Here is a 23,258-nt window from a genome sequence, read left to right on the forward strand (position 1 = left end):
CCGGGCCCGAACTTCGCGCCGAGCGAGCCAGCCCCTGTGCCCTTCCTGATTGGCCAGATCATTTGTTCTCTTCCGTGCCATTGGACGGTGCCCCAAGCTCGCCCGCCTTCCGCTTTTTCTGATTAGTTCACAAGTTTTCCCGGGTTCCCGCAGTGGGGAGGAGCCGCCTGGGCGCGGAGATTCTCCGACGCTTTGAGCCCCGCTTTAGACGCCATTGCGCCTGCGTGCACCTTTCCTGTCCTCTGAGTGAAATGGGGGCTTCAGAGCGCCCGACTTGCGCAGGCGCGGTAGGGACAGAGGCGGGGCCAGGAGCGAGGCGGAGGGGGTGTGGCCAAAGCGCAGTAGGGTGCTCTCGCGGTGGGTAAGGGACGTTCGGTAAGAGTTTGTTGGGGGCGGGAAGGGGCTGAGAGAGGGTGCTGGAGGGTGTAAGGGGTCCAAAGGGGAAAGGGGCACAGGGGCCCGGTGAAGGGACAGATGAGGAGATCAGAACAGCCTTAGAGCTCAGGGGCCAACAGGGTGAAGCCTCGGGTATCTGAGGGAGCGTTGAGGGGAGAACAGAGCCGGCTAGCGTGGAGGGGACGACAGCAGGCTATTGAGAGATGGGGGTGAGAGTGAGGACCAGAATAATTCCTTCAGAAAAAAGTAGATTAGGATGTAAAAAGGGACGGGAGTAGGAATCCCACATTCGGATAACAAATAGATGAATGAAGGTGGGAGGGTGGGAGGGTGGGAGGAAGATCTTAAAGTGCCCGCCGTGTGTTAGGACGCTAGAAAGAGGCGTGGGCGGCAGGCATGGAAGCTGAAAGGATAGCAGAGAGAAGCTGAGAGGACAGCTCCAGGAAGGATTTGGATGAGATGTCAGGAAGCTGGCTTTTCTGCCTAGGGATCTAGGCTGCGTGGATTCCCAAGGTCCTGGGGAGGCGTCTAACCCTGCATGTGGCCACATTCAACTGGGGCCAGGCCTTGGGCCAGGGCTTTAATAGGGAAGGACCCAAGAGTCATGGCCTGGTGGTGTCTGGATGGACTTCCCCCAGGCCTTGCTGAGCCATGGAGAGAATTCTGGAGATGGCTCTCAAGACCCCCTGCACTGTGTACCTCCTTTCTCACCTTTGGCCAGTGGCAGCAGGGACCATAGAAACTTAAGGAGGAGGGTAAAGGCATTGCCCAGAATCCTGAAAGTATGAGTAAAGCCTCAGAGCCCCCTCTCGGTCTCTCTTTCAGTAAATTCTCTCTACTTTGTAGTTAGTTGCCTGGGTTCTTCCAGGAACCAGGTTGAGACAAGCAAGTGAATTTGGGGTATCTCCTACTTCTTTGGGGAAGCAGGAAAAAAGCGGAGCATCGGGTGGACCTGGCTTAATTCAAGGATTAAGACTTTGTTATTGTAGGGGATTTCTCTTCGGAAGGTGGCCTGAAAATGGAATTGGAGTGTCCTTGTTTCTCCTATTGTCCAGGGCAATATAGATGGCTGGAGACAGAATCTAGAGCCTTCAAATAATGTGAAGATGTTTCCACCTTCAGGTCAGTAGGACCAGGCAAGGGGAGTGTGGTTGCCTCTGCCTGGGAAACTGACCATCTTTGCTTCTGTAATTCCTCAGGTTCCACTGGGCTGATTCCCCCCTCCCACTTTCAAGCTCGGCCCCTTTCAACTCTACCAAAAACGTCTCCCACCTGGCTCGCAGACATTCCCCTGGTCCAACTCCCAGGCCATCAAGATGTCTCAGAGAGGCGGACAGACACCCAAAGACCTCAAGTGACGATGTGGGAATGGGATGTTTCCAGTGACAGACAGGAGCCAGGGCGGAGAGACAGGTAGGGATCCATCCTTGCCATTTTCTCTGGCTTGCTTGCTGTGAGCCTTCCTCACTGGAATATCTTACCCTGTTTTAGCCCATGTTTCCATAACTTACTCATTTTTATGTAAGCAATTACTAGTTCCTACAGTGCATAAATAATAAAGCAATGTGCTAGGTGCTAGGGATGGGGATAACGATAGTGAATAAGGCAAACGTGACTTAAATTTATAATTAATAAGGAACCTAAAACCCTAAGAGGGGAGATAGGTTGACCACCAGCTGATTGTAAAGCATTGCATGAGGCAAGATGAAGAAGTGCAAACTGGAACTAGAGACCCAGCACTGTGGCAGTGTGGGTTGATTCTGATGGAAGAAAGCCTTTACAGAGGACATGCTGTGGGAGCTGGCCATGCTGTCTGTCGTATTGTCTGTAAAGATTCTCATTCTTGCTTCATGTGCCTTTTCCCAGATGTACTAGGATATCATTCTGCCATTTTGCTCCAGAGTAGGATTACATTAGAAGCAGCAGCATGATAAAGAAGGAGGAATACTAGACTGGGTGTCGGGAGACAGAGACTCTGTTTCTAGTTTGGCTACCAGCTAGAGGACATCTGGCAAGTCACTTAATTTCCCTAGACTACAGATCCCTGCTACTTTTTTAAAAAAAAAAAGAAGAAAGAAAGAAAAAGCCAGGTATGGCAGCTCACACCTATAATCCTAGCACTTTGGGCGCTAAGGCAGGAGGATCCCTTGAGCCCAGGAGTTCAAGACCAGCCTGGGCAACAAAGCGAGACTCCATCTCCACAGAAAATAATTAGCTGGCTGTGGTTGCATGCATTTGTAGTCCCAGCTACTCCGGAGGCTAAGGTGGTAGGACTGCTTGAGCTCAGGAGTTCAAAGAGGCAGTGACTTACAATCCAGCCACTGCACTGAAGCCTAGGTGACAGAGTGATGCCCTGTCTCTAAAACAACAACAATCTCCTGTGGTCCAGGGTCTCAGAGAGAGAGCTGCCTCAGGAGCCATGTTCCAAACTGGATTAAACTTTACGTGACATTGGTAGATGATATTCTCCAAAGGTTGGCACTATGTTATTTATGAACTGTTCTCTCAGATGCCTCATAAAGTATACCTAACACTCGATAAATGCCTTTGACTAGCACCTGGCCTCACCATATTGACACTGGAAACTGATGACCTTTTTATGCCCATTCCTCCCTCAAACTTCTTGCCCTTAAATCAGAATTCAGAAATCTCTGTGTGTTCGTCCAACTTTTCCACTTAAAATGTGTGGCCTAAAAATAAAAAAATAAATAAGACAAACACCAAAAAACAAAAAGAATGTGGTAGCCTAATGGTATACACATTTGATGTTGAATCTGCCTGTATGTAGTGCTCTCTAGAGAGATCATGTTTCATGATCTCAGCCAGACTTTAGGTCCTGTGAGTCCAGGCACTGGACTTAACATGCTCAATAGGGCTTTGATGAATGATGATGATGTAAGTGCAGACATTCCCATGCCCCAGCTTCAGCACCCCCTTCACCTCCCAACATGAGTGCAGAGGGGTCCTCTTTTGCTTCTCCTGGCTATGTTTATGCTTCAACTATCCTTCCATCTCTGGAGACAAGTTTCATTTGCACTAACCTGTCTTTGAAGGTGCCGGGAGTTGGAGGGGTCACAGGCCCTGAGCCAGCAGGCTGAGCTGATCTCTCGGCAGCTGCAAGAGCTGCGGCGGCTAGAGGAGGAGGTCCGGCTCCTGCGAGAGACCTCGCTGCAGCAGAAGATGAGGCTAGAGGCCCAGGCCATGGAGCTGGAGGCTCTGGCACGGGCGGAGAAGGCTGGCCGAGCCGAGGCTGAGGGCCTACGTGCAGCTTTGGCTGGGGCTGAGGTAGTCCGGAAGAACTTGGAAGAGGGGAGCCAGCGGGAGCTGGAAGAGGTTCAGAGGCTGCACCAAGAGCAGGTGAATCCAGAGGTGGAAAGGATTCAAATTCATAATGGAGAGCTGGGCAGTAGCTTCCAAGCAGGTATTGCAGAAAAGACCCCCCCATGAGTAGTAAGTAGTGGAATGATGAGACCTTTGGTGAAAGGAAACACACATGGCCTAGAAAGATGGAGAACTTGGGTGCTTTGATCTTAATTCAGATTCCACTTTTCCCCCGAGACTCAGGTGGCCTCCCACCAATTGAAGCCCTCCTTCCCTTTCTAGTAGGAAGTGGTTTGCCTCCCTGAAGTAGTTTTACTCCAGGTACCAATTCATTGAGGGTATTCTGGAGGGCCCTGGAAGGTGGGTAAGGAGGCTATGGTGGGCTAGGATAGAGATTATTCAGTCTGCAGTGCTTATCTGCCATCTCTGAGACTCAGTGATCAAATTAGCCTGAGTTCTGCCTTCGTGGATGGAGCTGACAGCCTTATGGGGGATACACTCGTCCACATTTAATTTAAACATAAGTAATCGCAATTGAGAGGAATGTCTTGAAGAAGAAGGACTAGAGAGCACTAACTTAGTCTGGGGTTCAGGGAAGGCCACTGTAACCAGTCGACATGTCAAGAAAAGAAACCGTAGGGCTGGACGTGGGTCGCTCATGCCTGTAATTCCAGCATTTTGGGAGGCTGAGGCAGGTGGATCACAAGGTCTGGAGTTCGAAACCAGCCTGGCCAACATGGCGAAACCCCGTCTCTACTAAAAATACAAAAATTAGCTGGGTGTAGTGGTGCATGCCTGTAATCCCAGCTGCTCAGGAGGCTGAGGCAGGAGAATTGCTTAAACCCGGGAGGTGGAGGTTGTAGTCAGCCAAGATCGTGCCACTGCACTCCAGCCTGGGCGACAGAGCTAGACTCCATCTCAAAAAAAATAAATAAAATAAAAAAGTAAAATAAATAAACCATAAAGGAACTGGGAGAAAACAAGGGAGAATTGAATTCCTTATAACTTTGTAGTATACAAGGCCTTTCTACCTGTGAGTCAAAATCCAAAATCTAGAAGCCATAAAGGAAAAGATTGACCCATTGACTTTATAACATGAACATTAGGAATGGCAAAAAAAAAAAAAAAAAAAAAAAAAAAAAACCCAGCTATATTTATAGCTCAGATTACAAGAAAAGGGTACTATCCCTAATATATAATGTGTGCATAGAAATTGGTAATGGAAAGACCAGCAGTCAAATCAGAAAATGGACAAAGGAGATTCATGAAAGAAACTTAGAAATAAGAAGAAGTTAGGCCAGGCACAGTGGCTCATGCCTCTAATCCCAGCACTTTGGGAGGCTGAGGCAGGTGGATCACTTGAGGCCAGGAGTTTGAGACCAGTCTAACCAACATGACAATACCCAGTCTCTACAAAAAATACAAAAATTAGCCAGGTATGGTGGCAGGTGCCTGTAATCCCCCAGCTTCTTGGGAGGCTGAGGCAGGAGAATTGCTTAAACCCGGGAGGCAGAGGTTAAGGTGAGGTGAGATCACTACTCTCTAGCCTGGGCAGCAGAGCAAGACTTAAAAAAACAAGCTACCATTTGTGCTGAATAGGAGTTGGCCAGTGAAGAGGCATGTGGGGTGCAATGGTAGCTGGTGAACACTCAACAGGACAGCAGGTAGAGGCGGGAACAGGAGGAGGCCAGAAGGCTGGAGCACAGAGATGAACGGCCCTGAGTGTACTGTAGAGCACAGGACCCAGGGCGCAAGGCCTTGGTCAGTTCAGAACTTGATACTTTCCCTTAAGAGTAATAAGCAGGCTGGGCACAGTGGCTCATATCTATAATCCCCAGCACTTAGGGAGGCCAAGGCAGAAGGATCACTTGAGCCCAGGAGTTTGAGACTAGCCTGGGCAACAAAGTGAGACCCCCCACCCAATGTCTATTTTATAAAAGAAATAAGGGTTGGGCATGAAAGTGGGTGTATCACTTGAGGTCAAGAGTTCGAGACCAGCCTGGCCAACATGGTGAAACCTCATCTCTACTAAAAATACAAAAATTAGCCAGATGTGGTGGCTCATGCCTGTAATCCCAGCTACTTGGGAGGCTGAGGCAGGAGAATCGCTTGAACCTGGGAGGCAGCGTTTGCAGTGAGCTGAGATTGTGCCATTGCACTCCAGCCTGGGCAACAAAGTGAAACTCCATCTCCAGAAACAAACAAAAAAAAAAATTAAAAAAAAAATTTTTTTTAAGTAATAAGTAACTGTTGAAAGGTTTTAAGCAGGAAAATGACATGATTAGATTTATATTTAATGTTCTTAAAAGTTTTGTGATTTATGTCACCCAAATTAACTTTATTATATGGAGACAGGGCTAGAGGAGGGAGACTAGGAAGCAGAGTGGCTACTCTGCACTCCTTCCCAGTCCATCCCATGACTCTTGGTGGCTCTGACACCCCTACAACCCTTTGAGGTGCCATGAGCAAAAGACAAAATTCCTCCTTTTCCTTCCAGTATGGCCCAACAGATGGTAACACATACACATAAGCAAGACACGGTCAGTGCTAAGTGCTCGGGAGTACATGAACAGCTGATGGGGCAGAGTAGGGTGGTGGGGGGAATTAGAGAGCACAGCGAGGCCATCCTGAGGAGGGGCTACCGCCTGGGGTCTGTAGAGCGAGGAGGGGCCACTGTGGTTCTCAGCAGACTCCCTGCGGCTGGAGCGGGGAGCAGTGGGAGAGCCTTCAGGGGTGAGCTCAGGAGGCAGGTAGAGGCCGGGTCACGAAGCCCGCAGACGTGGAGAGGCGCCTGGGTTTTGTTCTGAATGCTGTGATAAGCCACCAAGGATTTGTAAAGACTCATTAGGAGATGGTTGCTGTGGCCCAGGCAAGAGATGAAGGTAGCTTACCTTAGTTTGGTGGCAGTGGAGACAGAGAGAGGTGAAGATATGTTTTGGGGGAGATCTGACAAGAACTGCTGATGGGTTGTGGGGCAACTGTGGAGAGTGAGTTACCAACTCTCCATTTGTTGTTTTTTTGTTTTTTTTGATACAGAGTCTCACTGTTGTCTAGGCTAGAATTGCAATGGTGTGTTGCCATCTTGGCTTTCTGCAACCTCTGCCTCCTGGGTTGGAGCAATTCTCCTGCCTCAGCCTCACGAGTAGCTGGGATTACAGGTGTGTACGACCACACCTGGCTAATTTTTGTATTTTTGGTAGAGACAGGGTTTTACCATGTTGGCCAGGCTGGTCTTGAACTCCTGACCTCAGGTGATCCACCCACCTCAGCCTGCCAGAGTGTTGGGATTACAGGCATTAGCCACTGCACCCAGCCAACAGCTCTCCACTTGCTATGCACAATTGGGTGATTGGTTGGGTCCTTCTCTATGGTCACAGAAAGTGGGAGTGAAGGGAACAAGGAAGGCCCCCAAGTAGGGTCGAGCCCCTGCTGAGCCCCCTCTTCTTTCCACAGCTGTCCTCTTTGACACAGGCTCACCAAGAGGCTCTTTCCAGTTTGACCAGCAAGGCCGAAGGCTTAGAGAAGTCTCTGAGTAGTCTGGAAACCAAGAGGTCAGGGGAAGCCAAGGAGCTGGCCGAGGCTCAGAGGGAGGCTGAGCTGCTTCGGAAGCAACTGAGGTAGGTGGGCAGACACCAGGGGACCAGCAGTTGGTGATGTGGTGGGTCTGCAGGGCGCCCCACTGGTGGCTGTTCCATTCCCACCCCAACGCTAGCAAGACCCAGGACGACTTGGAGGCTCAGGTGACCCTGGTTGAGAATCTAAGAAAATATGTTGGGGAACAAGTCCCTCCTGAGGTTCACAGCCAGACATGGGAACCAGAGCGACAGAAGCTTCTGGAAACTGTGCAGGTGAGAGTGCAGGAGTGCATCTGTGTGGGGACTTGGGGATCAGGTCAGGGGGCAAGCGTGGCCCTCGGAGTATTGTGTAGAGTATAGCCCCCAGGAGAGAAGGTGGTACCTGAGGTGGCATGGACGCCCTACAGAGGCGCTGCTTCCCTCCGCCCACAGCACTTGCAGGAGGACCGGGACGGCCTGCACGCCACTGCAGAGCTGCTGCAGGTGCGGGTGCAGAGCCTCACGCACATCCTCGCCCTGCAGGAGGAGGAGCTGACCAGGAAGGTACAGCCTGACCCCCAGCCCCTCACCGTCTGCCGCATCCTGCACCTACTGTCCCCCTGCTCCCTCCCTGTGGGCGGGAGGGGTCGGTGTGCCCCAGAACCTGCTTGGATCTCTTTCTTCCTGTGAACTCCTTGCTGTAGCTCATGTTGCCCAGGCAGGACAGGAGAAACAAAGACACCACCTCCCTCCTCTCCTCCCCCAGGAGCCCACACTTTCCTCTTGCTCCTTCTCACTCAGGTTCAACCTTCAGATTCTCTGGAGCCTGAGTTTACCAGGAAGTGCCAGTCCCTGCTGAACCGCTGGCGGGAGAAGGTGTTTGCCCTCATGGTGCAGCTAAAGGCCCAGGAGCTGGAACACAGCGACTCTGTTAAGCAGCTGAAGGGACAGGTCACTGCACTGTCTTTTCTCCCTGTATTCTCTCCCAGAACCTTGCTCCTTCCATAAGGGTGGCATCCATTCAACCAGTGTTTATTGAGTGGTTACCACATGCTGGGCACACAGCCCTGAACAAAACCGAAATGTGGAGCTTGCATTCTAGAGCAGAGACACAGAACATGCAAGTAAGCAGGTAACGTTGAGTAATTATGTGTGCTATATACAAAGATTCAAGCCGGTGCAGTGGTCACGCCTGTAATGCCAACACTTCTGATCTCAAACTTCTGGTCTCAAACTTCTGATCTCAGATGACTCACCCGCCTCAGCCTCCCAAAGTGATGGGATTGCAGGTGGAGCCACCATGCCCAGCTGAGTAATGGCAACAGTTTGGGAGACTGAAGCAGGTGGACCACTTGAGGTCAGGAGTTGGAGACAAGCCTGGGAAAAGTGAAATCCTGTCTCTACTAAAAATATAAAAAGTTAGCCAGGCATGGTGGCTTATGCCTGTAGTCCCAGCTACTGTGGAGACTGAGGTGGAGGATCACCTGAGCATGGGAGGTCAAGGCCACAGTGAGCTGTGATCCCATCACTGCACTCTAGCCTGGGTGACAAAGTGAGATCCTGTCTCAAAAAAAAGAACGTAGTAAGAAAGATTCAAAAGATAATATGATGGAGAGACTGTGGGGTGGGTCAGCCTCAGGTAGAATGGTTGGGGACAGCCTCTCTGAGGAGGTGACAGCATCTGAGGAGGGTGGCATGGTCAGTTGGTGGGTCCTGTGGGGTGGGTCAAGGGCTAGTCCCATGTTCAAGGGGGCACATGGAACGTGGAACATAGAAAGAACACTGGGCTCAGATTCCATTCTCAGGAACCTAAGCTTCGGTCTCCTGTATGGCATTCTTTCTTTTTCTTTTTTTCTTTTTTTTTCTTTTGAGAAGGAGTCTTGCTCTGTCACCCAGGCTAGAGTGCAGTGGCGTAATCTCAGCTAACTGCAACCTCCACCTCCTGGGTTCAAGCGATTCTTCTGCCTCAGCCTCCTAAGTAGCTGGGTCTATAGGCAGGTACCACCACACCCAGCTAATTTTTGTATTTTTTGTAGAGATGGGGTTTCACCATGTTGACCAGGCTGCTCTTGAACTCCTAACCTCAAGTGATCCATCTGCCTCGGCCTCCCAAAGTGCTGGGATTATAGGCGTGAGCCACCTCGCCTGGTCCCTGCATGGCATTCTTGCAGAGATCTCTGCACCTGCCACTTTGCTTCCAGTGCCCCTTCAGCTTTTAGCTCTAGAAGGCGTTACCCAGCTCCCTCTCCTCTCCCAGGTGGCCTCACTCCAGGAACAAGTGACAGCCCAGAGCCAGGAGCAAGCCATCCTGCAGCAATCCCTGCAAGACAAAGCCGCAGAGGCGGAGGTGGAGCGGATGGGTGCCAAGGTTGGTGTCTGAGCCCAGTAGAGACTCCGGGAGGGCAAGGGATCCCCTTGTCTGGGGCTGCACCCAGGACTCAGGGAGAGACCCTGTCCTTTGCTGCATCCTTCCCAGGCTTTGCAGTTGGAGCTGAGCCGTGCTCAGGAGGCCAGGCGCTGGTGGCAGCAGCAGACAGCCTCAGCCGAGGAGCAGCTGAGGCTTGTGGTCAATGCTGTCAGCAGGTATCAGGGATGGAGGGGTGGATGGAGTACTGTTTCTGCCACTTCAGCTTCCTGGAGCCTCAGACAAGAGAGGCTGGAAAGCTGGCCACTGGAGGCTACAGGGAGGCTATAGGGCTGGGCACATTTAGCTCTATCAAAGTTCCTGTGTTTGTTTCTTTTCCTGGGGCAGCCCCCTCTGCATTCATACCTGATTGCTTGTTATGAATTCCCTGCTGCATGTTGGGCTGGAGGTGAGGCCTTGCTTCCTCCTGCAGTTCAGTCTAGTAATGGCTTGAGCTAAATAGAGCACTTGGGAGACTCTTCACTTGCAGCATTGTTCAAGGATGGAGAGTGTGGACACTTCATCATATTCCTTTCCTTATCTAAAATTTTACAGGCATTCCCTGTTTCACTGCAGAAGAATTTAGTCTATTTATTTATTTACTTATTTACTTTGAGACAGAATCTCGCTCTGTCACGCAGGCTGGAGTGCAGTGGCGCAATCTCGGCTCACTGCAACCTCCACCTCCCAAGTTCAAGTGATTCTCCTGCCTCAGCCTTCCAAGTAGCTGAGACTACAGGTGCCCAGCACCATGCCCAGCTAATTTTTTTCTTTTGTTTTTTTTTTTGGAGATGGAGAGTTGCTCTGTCACCCAGGCTGGAGTGCAGTGGCATGATCTCAGTTCACTGCAACCTCTACTTCCCGGGTTCAAGCAATTTCCCTGCCTCAGCCGCCTGAGTAGCTGGGACTATAGGCATATTCCACCATGGCCAGCTAATTTTTTTTTTTTTTTTTTTTTTTTTTTGAGACGGAGTTTCGCTCTTGTTACCCAGGCTGGAGTGCAATGGCGCGATCTCGGCTCACCGCAACCTCCGCCTCCTGGGTTAAGGCAATTCTCCTGCCTCAGCCTCCTGAGTAGCTGGGATTACAGGCATGCGCCACCATGCCTAGCTAATTTTTTGTATTTTTAGTAGAGACGGGGTTTCACCATGTTGACCAGGATGGTCTCGATCTCTTGACCTCGTGATCCAGCCGCCTCAGCCTTCCAAAGTGCTGGGATTACAGGCGTGAGCCACCGTGCCGGGCCAATTTTTTTTTTTTTAATGGGGTTTCACCGTCTTGCCCAGGCTGGTCTCAAACTCCTGAGCTCAGGCAGTCCGCCCACCTTGGCCTCCCAAAGTGCTAGGATTACAGGCATGAGCCACCGCGCCTGGCCTACTTTTTGTATTTTTGGTAGAGACAGGGTTCCACCATGTTGACCAGGCTGGTCTTGAACTCCTGAACTCAGATGATCCACCCACCTCTGGCTCCCAAAGTGCTGGAATTACAGATGTGAGCCACTGTGCCCTGCCTAGTCTATTTAAAGCTATGTACTTACTTGGTTACTAGATATTCCCTCTAAAATGTAAGCCAGTTAGTTTCCTTCTAAATCAATTGCCAGCCTTTGTCTCTCATACCAACTTCCTAGCTGTTTCATTACCAACAATTGTTCTGTGACCTTCAGAAAAACCTCTTAAGGAAACAGCAAAGCTTCTTTGTGCTGATGATGACTTCCCCTCAGCCTCAGACATTGAGATACCCAAGGCTGGCCATTCTTAGCACAGTGTCTGGCTTGTAAATGTTTATTGTTATCTTTGAGGCTCTTCTTGATGGATTAGATAATTTAGATAAAGATAATTTTTGGTTTAGCGAAATTAAGATGCAGGATGAATTCTTGCCCACCACTTCCTTCTCTTGGATTTGTACCTTGGGAACTGATTCAGCTTAAAAAATTATGAAAAATTTCAAACATGCACGGAATTAGACTAGTTATGATGATCTGCCAGCCAGGTTCAATCCGTTGCATGTGCCTCCTATCTCCAGAACAGAAAGATGTTCTGTGGACAGGGTTTGACTTTGGTACCAGGTGATCACAGAAATGGTTCTGTGTAATGATGCACTGCCAAAAGTCCTCCAGGCTTAAAGCAGTCCAAACTCAGATTGTTGCTGGGTTTATTAGATTGTCTCTAGGTAATTGGAGACTTCATTAGAAAATGGCTTTAATAAGAGCTATGGTAGGTGTTGGAAGCATCTACTTAAACAATTTCCAGATCAAAGTGATCTTTGCTGTGCTGCTGGGAATACAACTGCCAGCCTTCATCATCATGTGTTTTTCTGTGGGTGCAGACCTGAACTCTATGAGGAAACCCCAGCCGGGCGCTAGACACTCCCTTGGCCTCCTCCCAGGGTCTGTTTAAGCTGCTCAGTTTTCGTGAGCCAGGTTGGTCCTGCTTTTGGCACAGCCAGCTGGTAAAAGCTGGTAAAGCACGTGGACCTGCCCATCATTGGTGCTAGAGGATCGACACCCCTGGGCTTGTTGGAGAGGATAACTTTGTTTTGTTTTGTTTTGTTTTGTTTTGTTTTTTTGAGACAGTGTCTTGCTCCATAGGCTTGAGTGCAGGGGTGCAATCTTGACTCACTGCAACCTCTACCTCCAGGTTCAAGTGCTTCAGCCTCCCGAGTAGCTGAGATTACAGGTGCACACCACCATACCTAGCTAACTTCTGTATTTTTAGTAGAGACAGAGTTTTACCATGTTGGCCAGGCTGGTCTCCAGTTCCTGACTTAAGGTGATCCTCCTGCCTTGGCCTCCCAAAGTGCTGGGATTACAAGCGGGAGCCCCAGCCCCTGCCACAGAGGATGACTTTGATCTTTGATGCATAATAGTGTGCAAAACACAGGTTGTGAGAAATAAGCTTAACAGTTTGCTTGAAAAGATACAGTCATTTAATGCATTCTTGGGGCAAAGACCCTTTAGAAAATTGACAGAAGCTGTGCATTCTTTACTTGTATAACAGGACAGGATAGAGGGAATTGTCTATACAAGACACAGCAAGTCCTTTGGGAATGAGGGAGGCATGGAGGGTCAGTGACCTGTGCCCTCTCCAGCTCTCAGATCTGGCTCGAGAGCACCATGGCTAAGGTGGAACAGGCTGCCGCCCGGCTTCCCAGCCTCAGCAACCGACTCAGCTATGCTGTCCGCAAGGTCCACACCATTCAGGGTGCGTAGGGCAACTGCGAGCCACATCCTGCTCCTGCCCCACCAGCTCGGACTTTCTTCCTCCTGGCCCAGCTCTTTGATCCCACATCATCCACCTTCCTCTTTTCACCAGTCCTTTCATCTCTTTTTCCCTTACTCCCGGGTCCCCCACTTTTTCCCATGCAAACTTCATCTCTGTTTCTCTCTGCCTTTTTCCTCCCAGGCCTGATGGCTCGAAAGCTTGCTGTTGCTCAGTTGCGCCAGGAGAGGTGAAGTTTGGGCACTTTGAGGTGGATGGGGCTTTAGGGCATTGGCTGCTGGGACCCCCCCAAAACAATGAGGACTGAGGCGGGATGGGGGCTTAGGGGTCAGGCAGCTGGGTGACTTCTCCTGACTCTTTCTCTTCCCCATCCCAGCTGTCCCCTACCCCCACCCATCACAGACGTGAGCCTTGAGTTGCAGCAGCTTCGTGAAGAACGGAACCGACTGGATGCAGAACTGCAGCTGAGTGCCCGCCTCATCCAGCAGGAGGTGGGCCGGGCCCGGGAGCAAGGTACACCTCGTTGCCAGGGGGTGGAGAGGATGAAGGAAGATCCGGCATCTAGGGTGCCAGGAGAGGCCTGAGCCAGCACCCACTCCTTTTAGGGGAGGCAGAGCGCCAGCAGCTGAGCAAGGTGGCTCAGCAGCTGGAGCAGGAGCTGCAGCAGACCCAGGAGTCCCTGGCTAGCTTGGGGCTGCAGCTGGATGTGGCACGCCAGGGCCAGCAGGAGAGCACAAAGGAGGCTGCCAGTCTGCGGCAGGAGCTGACCCAGCAGCAGGAACTCTACGGGCAAGGTGTCCAGAGGGGAAAGGGGTGCTTCCCTTGGAGGGTGGGATGGGAACTGCAAATCAAAGCTCTTGCTGATACACCCCATCTGCACCTTCACCCCAGTCCTGCAAGAGAAGGTGGCTGAAGTGGAAACTCGGCTTCGGGAGCAACTCTCAGACACAGAGAGGAGGCTGAACGAGGCTCGGAGGGAGCATACCAAGGCCGGTGAGCCTTGCCAGGGTGGATAGGGCTTTCCAGGAAGAAGGAAGTGTTCAGACATAAGGTTATTATTTCCCCCTCAACGTTTTTTCAAAGCTTCATTATAGGAGGTAATGAAGGTATCCAGGAATGACACAGATGAATTCTCACATCATAAATACACCCATGTAGCCAGCACCAGATTAAGAAACAGCATATGACCAGCTCAGGACCCCCACTGTACCCCTTCCAGTCATACCCCTTCACAGAGGACACCACCTTCCAGATGTCTAACACCAGCAATTACCCTAGCAAAAATTTCACACACCTGAACAAGTTAAAAGAATTGGGACCAGCACTGTGGGAGACCGAGTTGGGAGGATTGCTTGAGTTCAGGAGTTCCAGATCAGCCTGGGCAACATACTGAGACCCCATCTCTAAAAAGAAATACAAAAATTAGCCAGGTATGGTGGTAGGCATCTGTAGTCCCAGCTTACTTGGGAGGCTGATGCGGGAGGATCATGTGAACCTGGGAAGTCGAGGCTGCAGTGAGCCGAGATTGTGCTGCTGCACTCCAGCCTGGGCAATAGAGGAAAACCCTGTGTCAAAAAAAGAACTGTGTAATGAATTTTCATATATCTTCTCTAACTGTTGCAGTTAACATTTGCCACATTTGTTCTCTTACCTATATACACACATATTTATACATTTTTTTGAATCACTTAAAGTAAGTTGTAATCGTGGTGGCTCACACCTGTAATCCCAGCACTTTGGGAGGCCAAGGCGGGTGGATCACGAGGTCAAGAGATCGAGACCATCCTGGTCAACATGGTGAAACCTCGTCTCTACTAAAAATACAAAAAATTAGCTGGGCATGGTGGTGTGTGCCTGTAATCCCAGCTACTCAGGAGGCTGAGGCAGGAGAATTGCCTGAACCCAGGAGGCGGAGGTTGCGATGAGCCGAGATCGCGCCATTGCACTCCAGCCTGGGTAACAAGAGCGAAACTGTCTCAAAAAAAAAAAAAAGTAAGTTGTAATCATTTAATGTTTTTCTTTGTTTTGTTTTGAGACAGAGTCTTGCACTGTCGCCCAGGATGGAGTACAATGTCGTAATCTTGGCTCACTGCAAACTCCTGGGTTCAGTCGATTCTCCTCCCTCATCCTCCAGAGTAGTTGTGATTACAGGCACCCACCACCACGCCTGGCTAACTTTTTGTGTTTTTAGTAGAGATGGGGTTTCACTATGTTGGTCATGCTGGTCATGGACTCCTGACCTTGTGATCTGCCTGCCTCAGCCTCCCAAAGGGCTGGGATTACAGGCGTGAGCCACCGTGCCCGGTGTAATCATTTAACGTTTTAAGTAAGCTGTAAATATAAGTCGTTCAGCTGGATCTCCCAAAACCAGTAAATTATCCTATATAGCTATCATCCCACGTTAAGAAATGAACACTAATTGCACAAAATCTTACCCAGTCCATATTCAGATTTCCCCTAAGGAACTCCAGGAAGGATCAGGGATGAGGAAGGTACTTAGGTTCACGGATTCCCAGGCTCCTGGAGCATCAGCCCACCCCTCCAACTGTACAGAAGAGACAGATCCACAGAGCAAAACAGCCTTCCCAAGACACAGAGCTGGTGACCCAGCATTCATTCCCATTTTCCTGGTGCCTGGCTGCCTGTGGGCTGACCCACACCTGCCCCCTCTGTGCCCTGGCCTCTCTGCAGTGGTCTCCTTGCGCCAGATCCAGCGCAAAGCTGCCCAGGAAAAGGAGCGAAGCCAGGAGCTCAGGCGTCTGCAGGAGGAGGCCCGGAAGGAGGAGGGGCAGCGACTGGCCCGGCGCCTGCAGGAGCTAGAGAGGGATAAGAACCTCATGCTGGTAGGAGACAGGATTGCAGAGACTAGGGCCCATCCTGGGCTGGTTCCTGGGCTAGAGGTGTGGAAAGAGGATGGTGGGGGAGGCTGTACCCGGGCTAGGTGGTGTTTAACCCTCTCCTTCCCAGGCCACCTTGCAGCAGGAGGGTCTCCTCTCCCATTACAAGCAGCAGCGACTACTGGCAGTTCTTCCTTCCCTACTGGATAAGAAATCTGTGGTGTCTAGCAGCAGGCCTCTAGAGTGTTCAGCATCTGTACCTGTAGCAGCAGCAGTGCCCACCAGGGAGTCCATAAAAGGTCTTGGCCCAAGCACAAAGGGACAAGGGATAAATGGGGACACTTCAGGAATCTCCACTCCAGACTCTTGCATGATGAGTGTTGTTCTCTGTGATCCTTCCAGGCTCTTAGCCTCTTAGCCATGCCCTGCTTGGACCAAAGGGCCTCCTCCCTCCTAGCCCTTATGTCCTGTGCCAGCCGTGTTTCCTCATCTGGTGCTCATCCCCTGTCTTCCTTCTCAGGGTCCCTCTCTGTCCTACTCGATGACCTGCAGGGCCTGAGTGAGGCCATTTCCAAAGAGGAAGCTATTTGTCAAGGACACAACCTCGACAAATGCTCCAGCTCCAACCCACAGAAGAGCAGCTAAGCAGCTGAGAACTGGAGGGAAAGCCAGCCTGGTGGCTGGGAGGATCCTGGAGAAGTGGGTGGGGACAGACTATCCCTTCCCCAGCCAGCGGGCCTGCCCTGGGGGATACAGCTGAGTCTGAATTCTGCTCTAAATAAAGATAACTACAGTAGGAGCCATTGTTTGGAAATATTATCTCTGGGAATCTGTGGGAATTCTCTCGGCAGCCATCTCGGAGTGAGAAGTGGTCCCACCGTAGCTCTTTCTCTCGGTGGCACCTTTTCAAATCCTTTTTCTAGGCAGCTCTGAAAATTTTTTGGGAAGCTCCTGTATTTCTTTTCTTTTCTTTTTTTTTTTTTTTTTTTTGAGACAGAGTTTCGCTCGTTACCCAGGCTGGAGTGCAATGGCGCGATCTCGGCTCACTGCAACCTCTACCTCCTGGGTTCAGGCAATTCTCCTGCCTCAGCCTCCTGAGTAGCTGGGATTACAGGCACGCGCCACCGTGCCCAGCTAATTTTTTGTATTTTTAGTAGAGACAGGGTTTCACCATGTTGACCGGGATGGTCTCGATCTCATGACCTCGTGATCCACCCGCCTCGGCCTCCCAAAGTGCTGGGATTACAGGCGTGAGCCACTGCGCCCGGCCTCCTGTATTTCTTTATTCTCAACTTTTGTTTTAAAACTCTCCTTCTGGAAGATGATAAATGCCAGGCATGGGGAAGATGAAACATTCACTCATTCAACAGCAACGTCAGAACCAGGCACTGTATTAGCCCAAGGGGCCACCATGGTGGGCCCAGTGGGCCCTAAGAGTCTACATCCTAGTGGGAGAGAGAGGGCAGACAGGACCTACGCAGACGAACAAGATCATTTCAAGCAATCTGAAGTGCTTGAAGAGAAAGTACATACAATGATGTGATAGAAACTGACTCTGTGGGGAGAGGTCTCGGAGCAGGGGTCCTTGTGCTGAGGCCTGCCTGAAGCGGGCTCCTGTGGAGGCCAGGAGGGCTCTGTAGAGAACCGTCACAGGATGCTGCAGCAAGGCCGAGTTTGGATTTTACTCTTAAGTCAGTAGAAAGCCGTTGGAGTGCTTCTTTAAAAACAGGGAAGAGGGCCAGGTGCTGTGGCTCCCGCCTGTAATCCCAGCACTTTTTTTTTTTTCTTTTTTGAGTGCTAGATCTTAGCTCACTGCAGTCTCCACCTCCTGGGTTCAAGCGATTCTCCTTCCTCAGCCTCCCAAATAGCTGAATCCCAGCACTCCTATTTTGGGAGGCCAAGGTGGGCAGATCGCTTGAGCCCAGGAGTTTAAGACCAGCCAACATAAGGAGACTCCATCTATACAAAGAATAAAAAATATTGGAAGGCGTGATGGCATGCACCCATGATCCCAGTTACTCCAGAGGCTGAGATGGGAGAATTGTTTGAGCCCAAGAGGTTGAGGCTGCAATGAGTGGTGATTGCACTACTGCACCCCAGCCTGAGAGACAGTGAGAACGTGTCCTCGCTCCCCAAACAAAGGGAAGAAGCAACACGCTTTGGTGTACATTTGTTTTTTTTTCTGAAAGACTTTTTTTTTTTTTGAGATGGACCTTTTGCTCTTGTCGCCCAAGCTGGAGTGCAATGGCACGATCTCGGCTCACTGCAACCTCCACCTCTTGGATTCAAGCAATTCTCCTGCCTCAGCCTCCCGAGTAGCTGGGATTACAGGTGCTCACCACCACGCCCTGCTAATTTTTTGTATTTTTAGTAGAAAGGGGGTTTTACCATGTTGGTCAGGCTGGTCTCAAACTCCTGACCTCAGGTGATCCATCGCCTCAGCCTTCCAAAGTGTTGGGATTACAGGCATGAGCCACCACACCCGGAGCCTTTCCTGAAAGACTCTGATTGGATGGTCCCTTCCAGAGTGAGGTACACACATCCATGCACTGTTGTCAGCCATTGCTCCCAGCACTCCTGATGCCTCAGTTTAGTGAACTCAGAGCAAGACAGTGACTGCTCATGGTCAGCACGGCAGGTGAGTGGGTCCATCAGGGTCACTCCCCGAGGAGTGTGTAATTGAGCAGCTTCTGGATCAGGTCCACCCAGGCCGGCAGTATGCAGCAGTGGCTATAGCGCTTCAGGGCCAGGGCATCCCCCTCGGTGCACTTGGCCTGCAGCAGTCCCAGGTAGGCCTCCCACGTGTTGCCCACCACCTTGCTGCAGGGAAGCAGCGCACGGGTGATCATGGCAGTGGCTTCGCAGCAGCTCATCCCCTTAGTGTACTTTTTTTTTTGAGATGGAGTGTCTCGCTCTGTCACCCAGGTTGGAGTGTAGTGGCATGATCATGGCTCACTTACAGTATCAACCTCTTGAGCCCAAGCAATGCTCCCACTTCAACCTCCCCAGTAGCTGAGACTACAGTTGCACACCACCACACCCAGCTAAATTTTTTTTTTTTTGAGATGGAGTCTCACTCTGTTGCCCAGGCTGTAATGCAGTGGTGCAATCTCGGATCACTGCAACCTCCACCTCCCAGGTTCAAGTGATTCTCCTGCCTCAGCCTCCCAAGTAGCTGGAATTGGCGTGTGCCACCACACCCGGCTAATTTTTTTGTATTTTTAGTAGAGATGGGGTTTCATCATGTTGGCCAGCCTTGTCTCAAACTTCTGACCTCAGACAATCTGCCTGCCTCGGCCTCCCAAAGTGCTGGGATTATAGGCATGAGCCACTGCACATGGCTGCTATTTTTTTTTTTTTTTTTTGAGAAGGAATTTTGCTCTTGTTGCCCAGGCTGGAGTGCACTGGCACCATCTCAGCTCACTGCAACCTTCACCTCTTGGGATCAAGCGATTCTCCTGCCTCAGCCTCCCATGTAGCTGGGATTACCAACATGCACCACCATGCCCAGCTAATTTTTGTATTTTTAGTAGAGACGGGGTTTCCCCAGGTTGGCCAGGCTGATCTTGAATTCCTTACCTCAGGTGATCCGCCCACCTCACCTTTCAAAGTGCTGGAATTACAGGCGTGAGCCACCGTGCCTGGCCTTCTTTTCTTTTTGAGACAGAGTTCCACTCTTGTTGCCCAGGCTGGAGTGCAATGGCATGATCTCAGCTCACTGCAACCTCTGCTTCCCGGGTTCAAGTGATTCTCCTGTCTCAGCCTCTGGAGTAGCTGGGATTACAGGTATGCAACACAATGCCCTGCTAATTTTGTATTTTCAGTAGAGATGGGGTTTCTCCATGTTGGTCAGGCTGGTCTCGAACTTTCGACCTCAGGTGATCCACCCACCTCGGCCTCCCAAAGTGCTGGGATTACAGGCATGAATCACCTCACCCAGCCTTTTTTTTCTTTTTTTTTTTTAATTGTAGAGGCGGGGTCTCACAGTGTTGCCCAGGCTGGTCTCTGGCTCCTTGAGCTCAAGTGGTCCTCCCGTGTCGGCCTCCCAAAGTGCTGGCATGAGCCACTGCACCTGGCCTGATGTATATTTTAAGAGCTCCTTTGCTGGTTGTGGAGGGCAGGTTTTGTGTTGGGGAGAGGGATAAAGAGTGGGAGCAGGGGGGGCAATAGAAGGGTGTTGGGGAGACTGGGAGGAGATGGTGGCTCAGGTTGATGGGTTGGGTTTGGACAGGGCGTGGAGGGACTGTGGATGGTGGATGAGAGAAATGAAGGTTTCTGTGTGAGTCCTGGAGGGGACAGTGGTGTCCCTTACTGTGGGGTAGCAGACCAGGCAGGGAACAACCTGGTAGGAATCAAATATTATTTCAGACATGTTACTTCTGAGAGGCTAACAGCTACCAGGCAGAGAGGTCCTCGAGGGAAACAGTCTAGGGGTTTCTGGGAGGCTTAGACCAAAGAGCTGAGACTGGAAGGAAAATGGGAGGGAGGAGGCGAGCACAGCAGAGTCGGAGCGGAGACCCTAGAGGCGGACAGGAGGATTCCTGAACGGGGAGGAAGAGGCTGAGGTTGCTGGAGCCTGGCGGACCGAAGCAAACAGCTCTGGGTGGGGAGAGGGGACCAGGATATCCTCCTGTTTCCCTCCTCTTCTGCAGTCATGGGGTGGCTCCCGGATGGAATTCCTAGTATGTCACTGCTTGGAGGTCCCCTGCATGCCTGAAGAAGGACATGCTGGAGAGCAGGATGCCTGGATCCCAGGGGAGGGAGGTGCCCAGGAAAGAAGGAAGCCCCAGGGGAGCGATCAGCTGTGGGCGAGCTGGGAGGCTGGGGTAGTGGCTGACACTGTCCCAGGTTTGAAAGGCACCCCCTTCCCCAGCGCGGGCATCCTGCCTCCCAACCTTTAATTATGGTGCTTCCCAACGCCTGGTTTGCTCCCATTCTTTGGCTTCCAATAGTTGCAAGGGGTGAAGGTGAACATCTCTGTGATTACAGAGATGCCAAGTGGGTATTGACTGCTGCAGGGTGTGGATGGAGGGCGTGAAAACCAGGGTGTGGTGACACAGTGTCTGGGTCATGATAGGAAGAGCGAGCAGCTGGGTCCTGGGCTGGAGGACTAAAATGAGGGACGCCACCTTCAGAGGTGACACATTAGTCTGGGCCTTCCCAACGGGTCTGACCAGTTCTGTTCTGATGGTATTCCTGTGTCACTGGGCTGGCCTCTCCTCCCCTCCTCCCCTATAAAGCCTCTTGGGGTTCCCAGGCACCCAGATTCAGCCCACCCCACCTTTGGGGGCCAGGACACAGCCATGATGCTCAACTGGAAGTTCCTGGGGATCCTGGTCCTTTGCCTGCATGCCGGAGGTGAGGCAGGAACAGAGGCGGGGAGTGCAGTTTGGGGTGATGAGGGATGGTCAGGATGGGGTAGGTGAACTGGATGCTTGGGGTGGGGTGCAGAAGGTGCGTTTGGCTTTCACCAGAAATGGTTTGCTGGCTGGGCGCGGTGGTTCACGATTGTAATCCCAGCACTTTGGGAGGCTGAGGTGGGCATATCACGAGGTCAGGAGTTCAAGGCCAGCCTGTTCAGTATGGTGAAACCTAATTTCTACTAAAAAATACAAAAATTAGCTGGGTGTGGTTGTGCACACCTGTAGTCCTAGCTACCCAAGGAGGCTGAGGCAGGAGAATCTCTTAAACCGGGGAGGCAGAGGTCGCAGTGAGCCGATATCATGCCACTGCACTCCAGCCTGGGCGACAGAGTGAAACTCCGTCTCGGAAAAAAAAAAGAAAAAGAAATGAGAAGTGATTTGCTGGCTCCATGTGGTGAAATGGGTCAGGATTAATGTGTGGGGGATCAGTTTCCTCAGAGCTGGGATCTGTGTTGAGGAGCTGGGGTCACTGTAAAGCTGGGGTCTGTGTGCTGGGGGCACCAAGGTGTAGCCCACTTTGGGGTACAGGTTGCCTTAAGGGCAAAACCAGTGGGGTACCCCAACCAGGGGTGATGGAGCTTATCTAGAGAAGTCTGGTCAGTGTAAAGTGGGTCAAGTGAATGGCTCAGATCCATTGGGGGTGGGTGTGTATGCCATTTTAAGATCTGTTAAGTATTTATAAGTATTATAAGTGTGGAGAGCTCTTTGAGATTGACTTTTTTGGTCTGTTTGTGGGTCAGTTCAGGCTCTGTCCATCCAGAGAGGCTCTTCCTCCTGGGCTGGGGCTGGGCTGGGGTGCGGGAGGGAAGCCCTCACCACCTCTTACCTTTCTCCTTCCTCCTCTACAGGCATCTCAGGCAGCAAGGACCACCCCTCTCCCCAATCCACAGAGGACCAAGAGGAGGCAGGCTCCCCAGCATTACCTCAGGGCCCCCCAGTCCCCGGTGACCCCTGGCCAGGGGCACCCCCTCTCTTTGAAGAACCTCCGCCTCCCAGCCCCAGTCGTACCTGGAGAGACCTGCCTGAAACTGGAGTCTGGCCCCCTGAACCGCCTCGAACGGATCCTCCTCAACCTCCCCGGCCTGATGACCCCTGGCCGGCAGGACCCCAGCCCCCAGAAAATCCCTGGCCGCCCGCCCCTGAGGTGGACCACCGACCTCAGGAAGAGCCAGACCTGGACCCACCCCGGGAAGAGTACAGATAGTGGGGTCCCCCCAGCCCTTCTGCTCCCAGGCATCTCCAGGCACCCACGCCCTTTCCACCCTCTAATTCCCCGTGAATTCTCCCCAGTTTAGCCTATCTCCTTAAACCTCGTGCTCATTCCCTCAGTTTTATTCTGAACCCAGAAGGTGGTGTTCTCAGGACTTCCTGTCCCCTCCTGAGATCCGTACTTAGTCCTCACCTCGCCGGTTTTTCCCTCTGCCAGCCTAAGCCTACCTCACCTCCAGGCCTCGGCCTCACCTACCTCCCACTCCTCTTCCCGCCCGCGCGGTCGCTGGGGCAGGGCTGCGGTACTGTGTTCCCTTCTGCCACCTGGCGGCCGGCGGCAGGAACTATCACTAGACAGCAGTTGTGTCCATGAAACGGAAAAATAAAAATCATGTTTTCTTAATTCCGAATCTAGACTGCTTCTTTAACTAACACATAGGTTTTTGACTATTCGGGTGCCCACCTCACAGTCCTAAACTTACAGAGACCTGGAAGTAACTCGAGTTCTTATCTTGCTCATATCCAGTGCGTGGGGCTATGACACTCAGCAGGAGGAGGGTTGGAAATGTCACTACCCCAGTCACAAGAACATTCAGGCCCACATTTCTCCCTTTCTGGGAACCCTGTTTTGAAGAATGGGAAGGCAAGTTTCATCTGTTTAATGGCCTATGGCTTGGATACCCCAGGTGGCAGATGCAAACCTTCCCAGGAGGTGTCAGCAGGACCCGTTTTAAGAGAATCTGTTTCCAGATGAACATGTGCCCCTCCCTAGAATGAATCTCCTGCCTGTCCTGGACCTGACCAGAGTGCCCTTCCTAGAGCTGCCAAAGGTTAATGGGAAACAAATTGACCCTTTCCATCCCATTAAGAGATGGATTTTCTTTCGTTTTCTTTTT

At 51.4% G+C, this 23,258-nt stretch overlaps 2 protein-coding genes across 2 annotated transcripts; both read left to right on the plus strand.

The window, feature by feature from the left end:
• Positions 1 to 793: 793 nt before the first annotated feature.
• CCHCR1 (coiled-coil alpha-helical rod protein 1) lies at positions 794 to 16,529 on the plus strand. Its single transcript, XM_064380617.1, is given in 19 exon segments — positions 794 to 1,078; positions 1,080 to 1,178; positions 1,452 to 1,518; positions 1,596 to 1,809; positions 3,450 to 3,753; positions 7,171 to 7,334; positions 7,430 to 7,565; positions 7,725 to 7,835; positions 8,073 to 8,222; positions 9,529 to 9,639; positions 9,748 to 9,854; positions 12,763 to 12,875; positions 13,077 to 13,122; positions 13,270 to 13,406; positions 13,499 to 13,687; positions 13,785 to 13,886; positions 15,585 to 15,736; positions 15,861 to 16,029; positions 16,251 to 16,529. Coding segments are annotated over 19 exon segments (2,640 nt in total). The 5' UTR covers positions 794 to 934; the 3' UTR covers positions 16,376 to 16,529.
• A 4,464-nt stretch (positions 16,530 to 20,993) lies between these two features.
• PSORS1C2 (psoriasis susceptibility 1 candidate 2) lies at positions 20,994 to 22,765 on the plus strand. The gene is made up of 2 exons (XM_012435395.2): positions 20,994 to 21,088; positions 22,002 to 22,765. The coding sequence occupies exons 1-2, from the start codon at positions 21,034 to 21,036 to the stop codon at positions 22,355 to 22,357; spliced, it is 411 nt and encodes a 136-aa protein (XP_012290818.1). The 5' UTR covers positions 20,994 to 21,033; the 3' UTR covers positions 22,358 to 22,765.
• Positions 22,766 to 23,258: the final 493 nt, after the last annotated feature.

Source organism: Aotus nancymaae, unplaced genomic scaffold (assembly GCF_030222135.1).
Source record: "Aotus nancymaae isolate 86718 unplaced genomic scaffold, 86718_ANA_hifiasm-v0.15.2.pri h1tg000027l, whole genome shotgun sequence".
Taxonomy (NCBI): Eukaryota; Metazoa; Chordata; class Mammalia; order Primates; family Aotidae; genus Aotus; species Aotus nancymaae.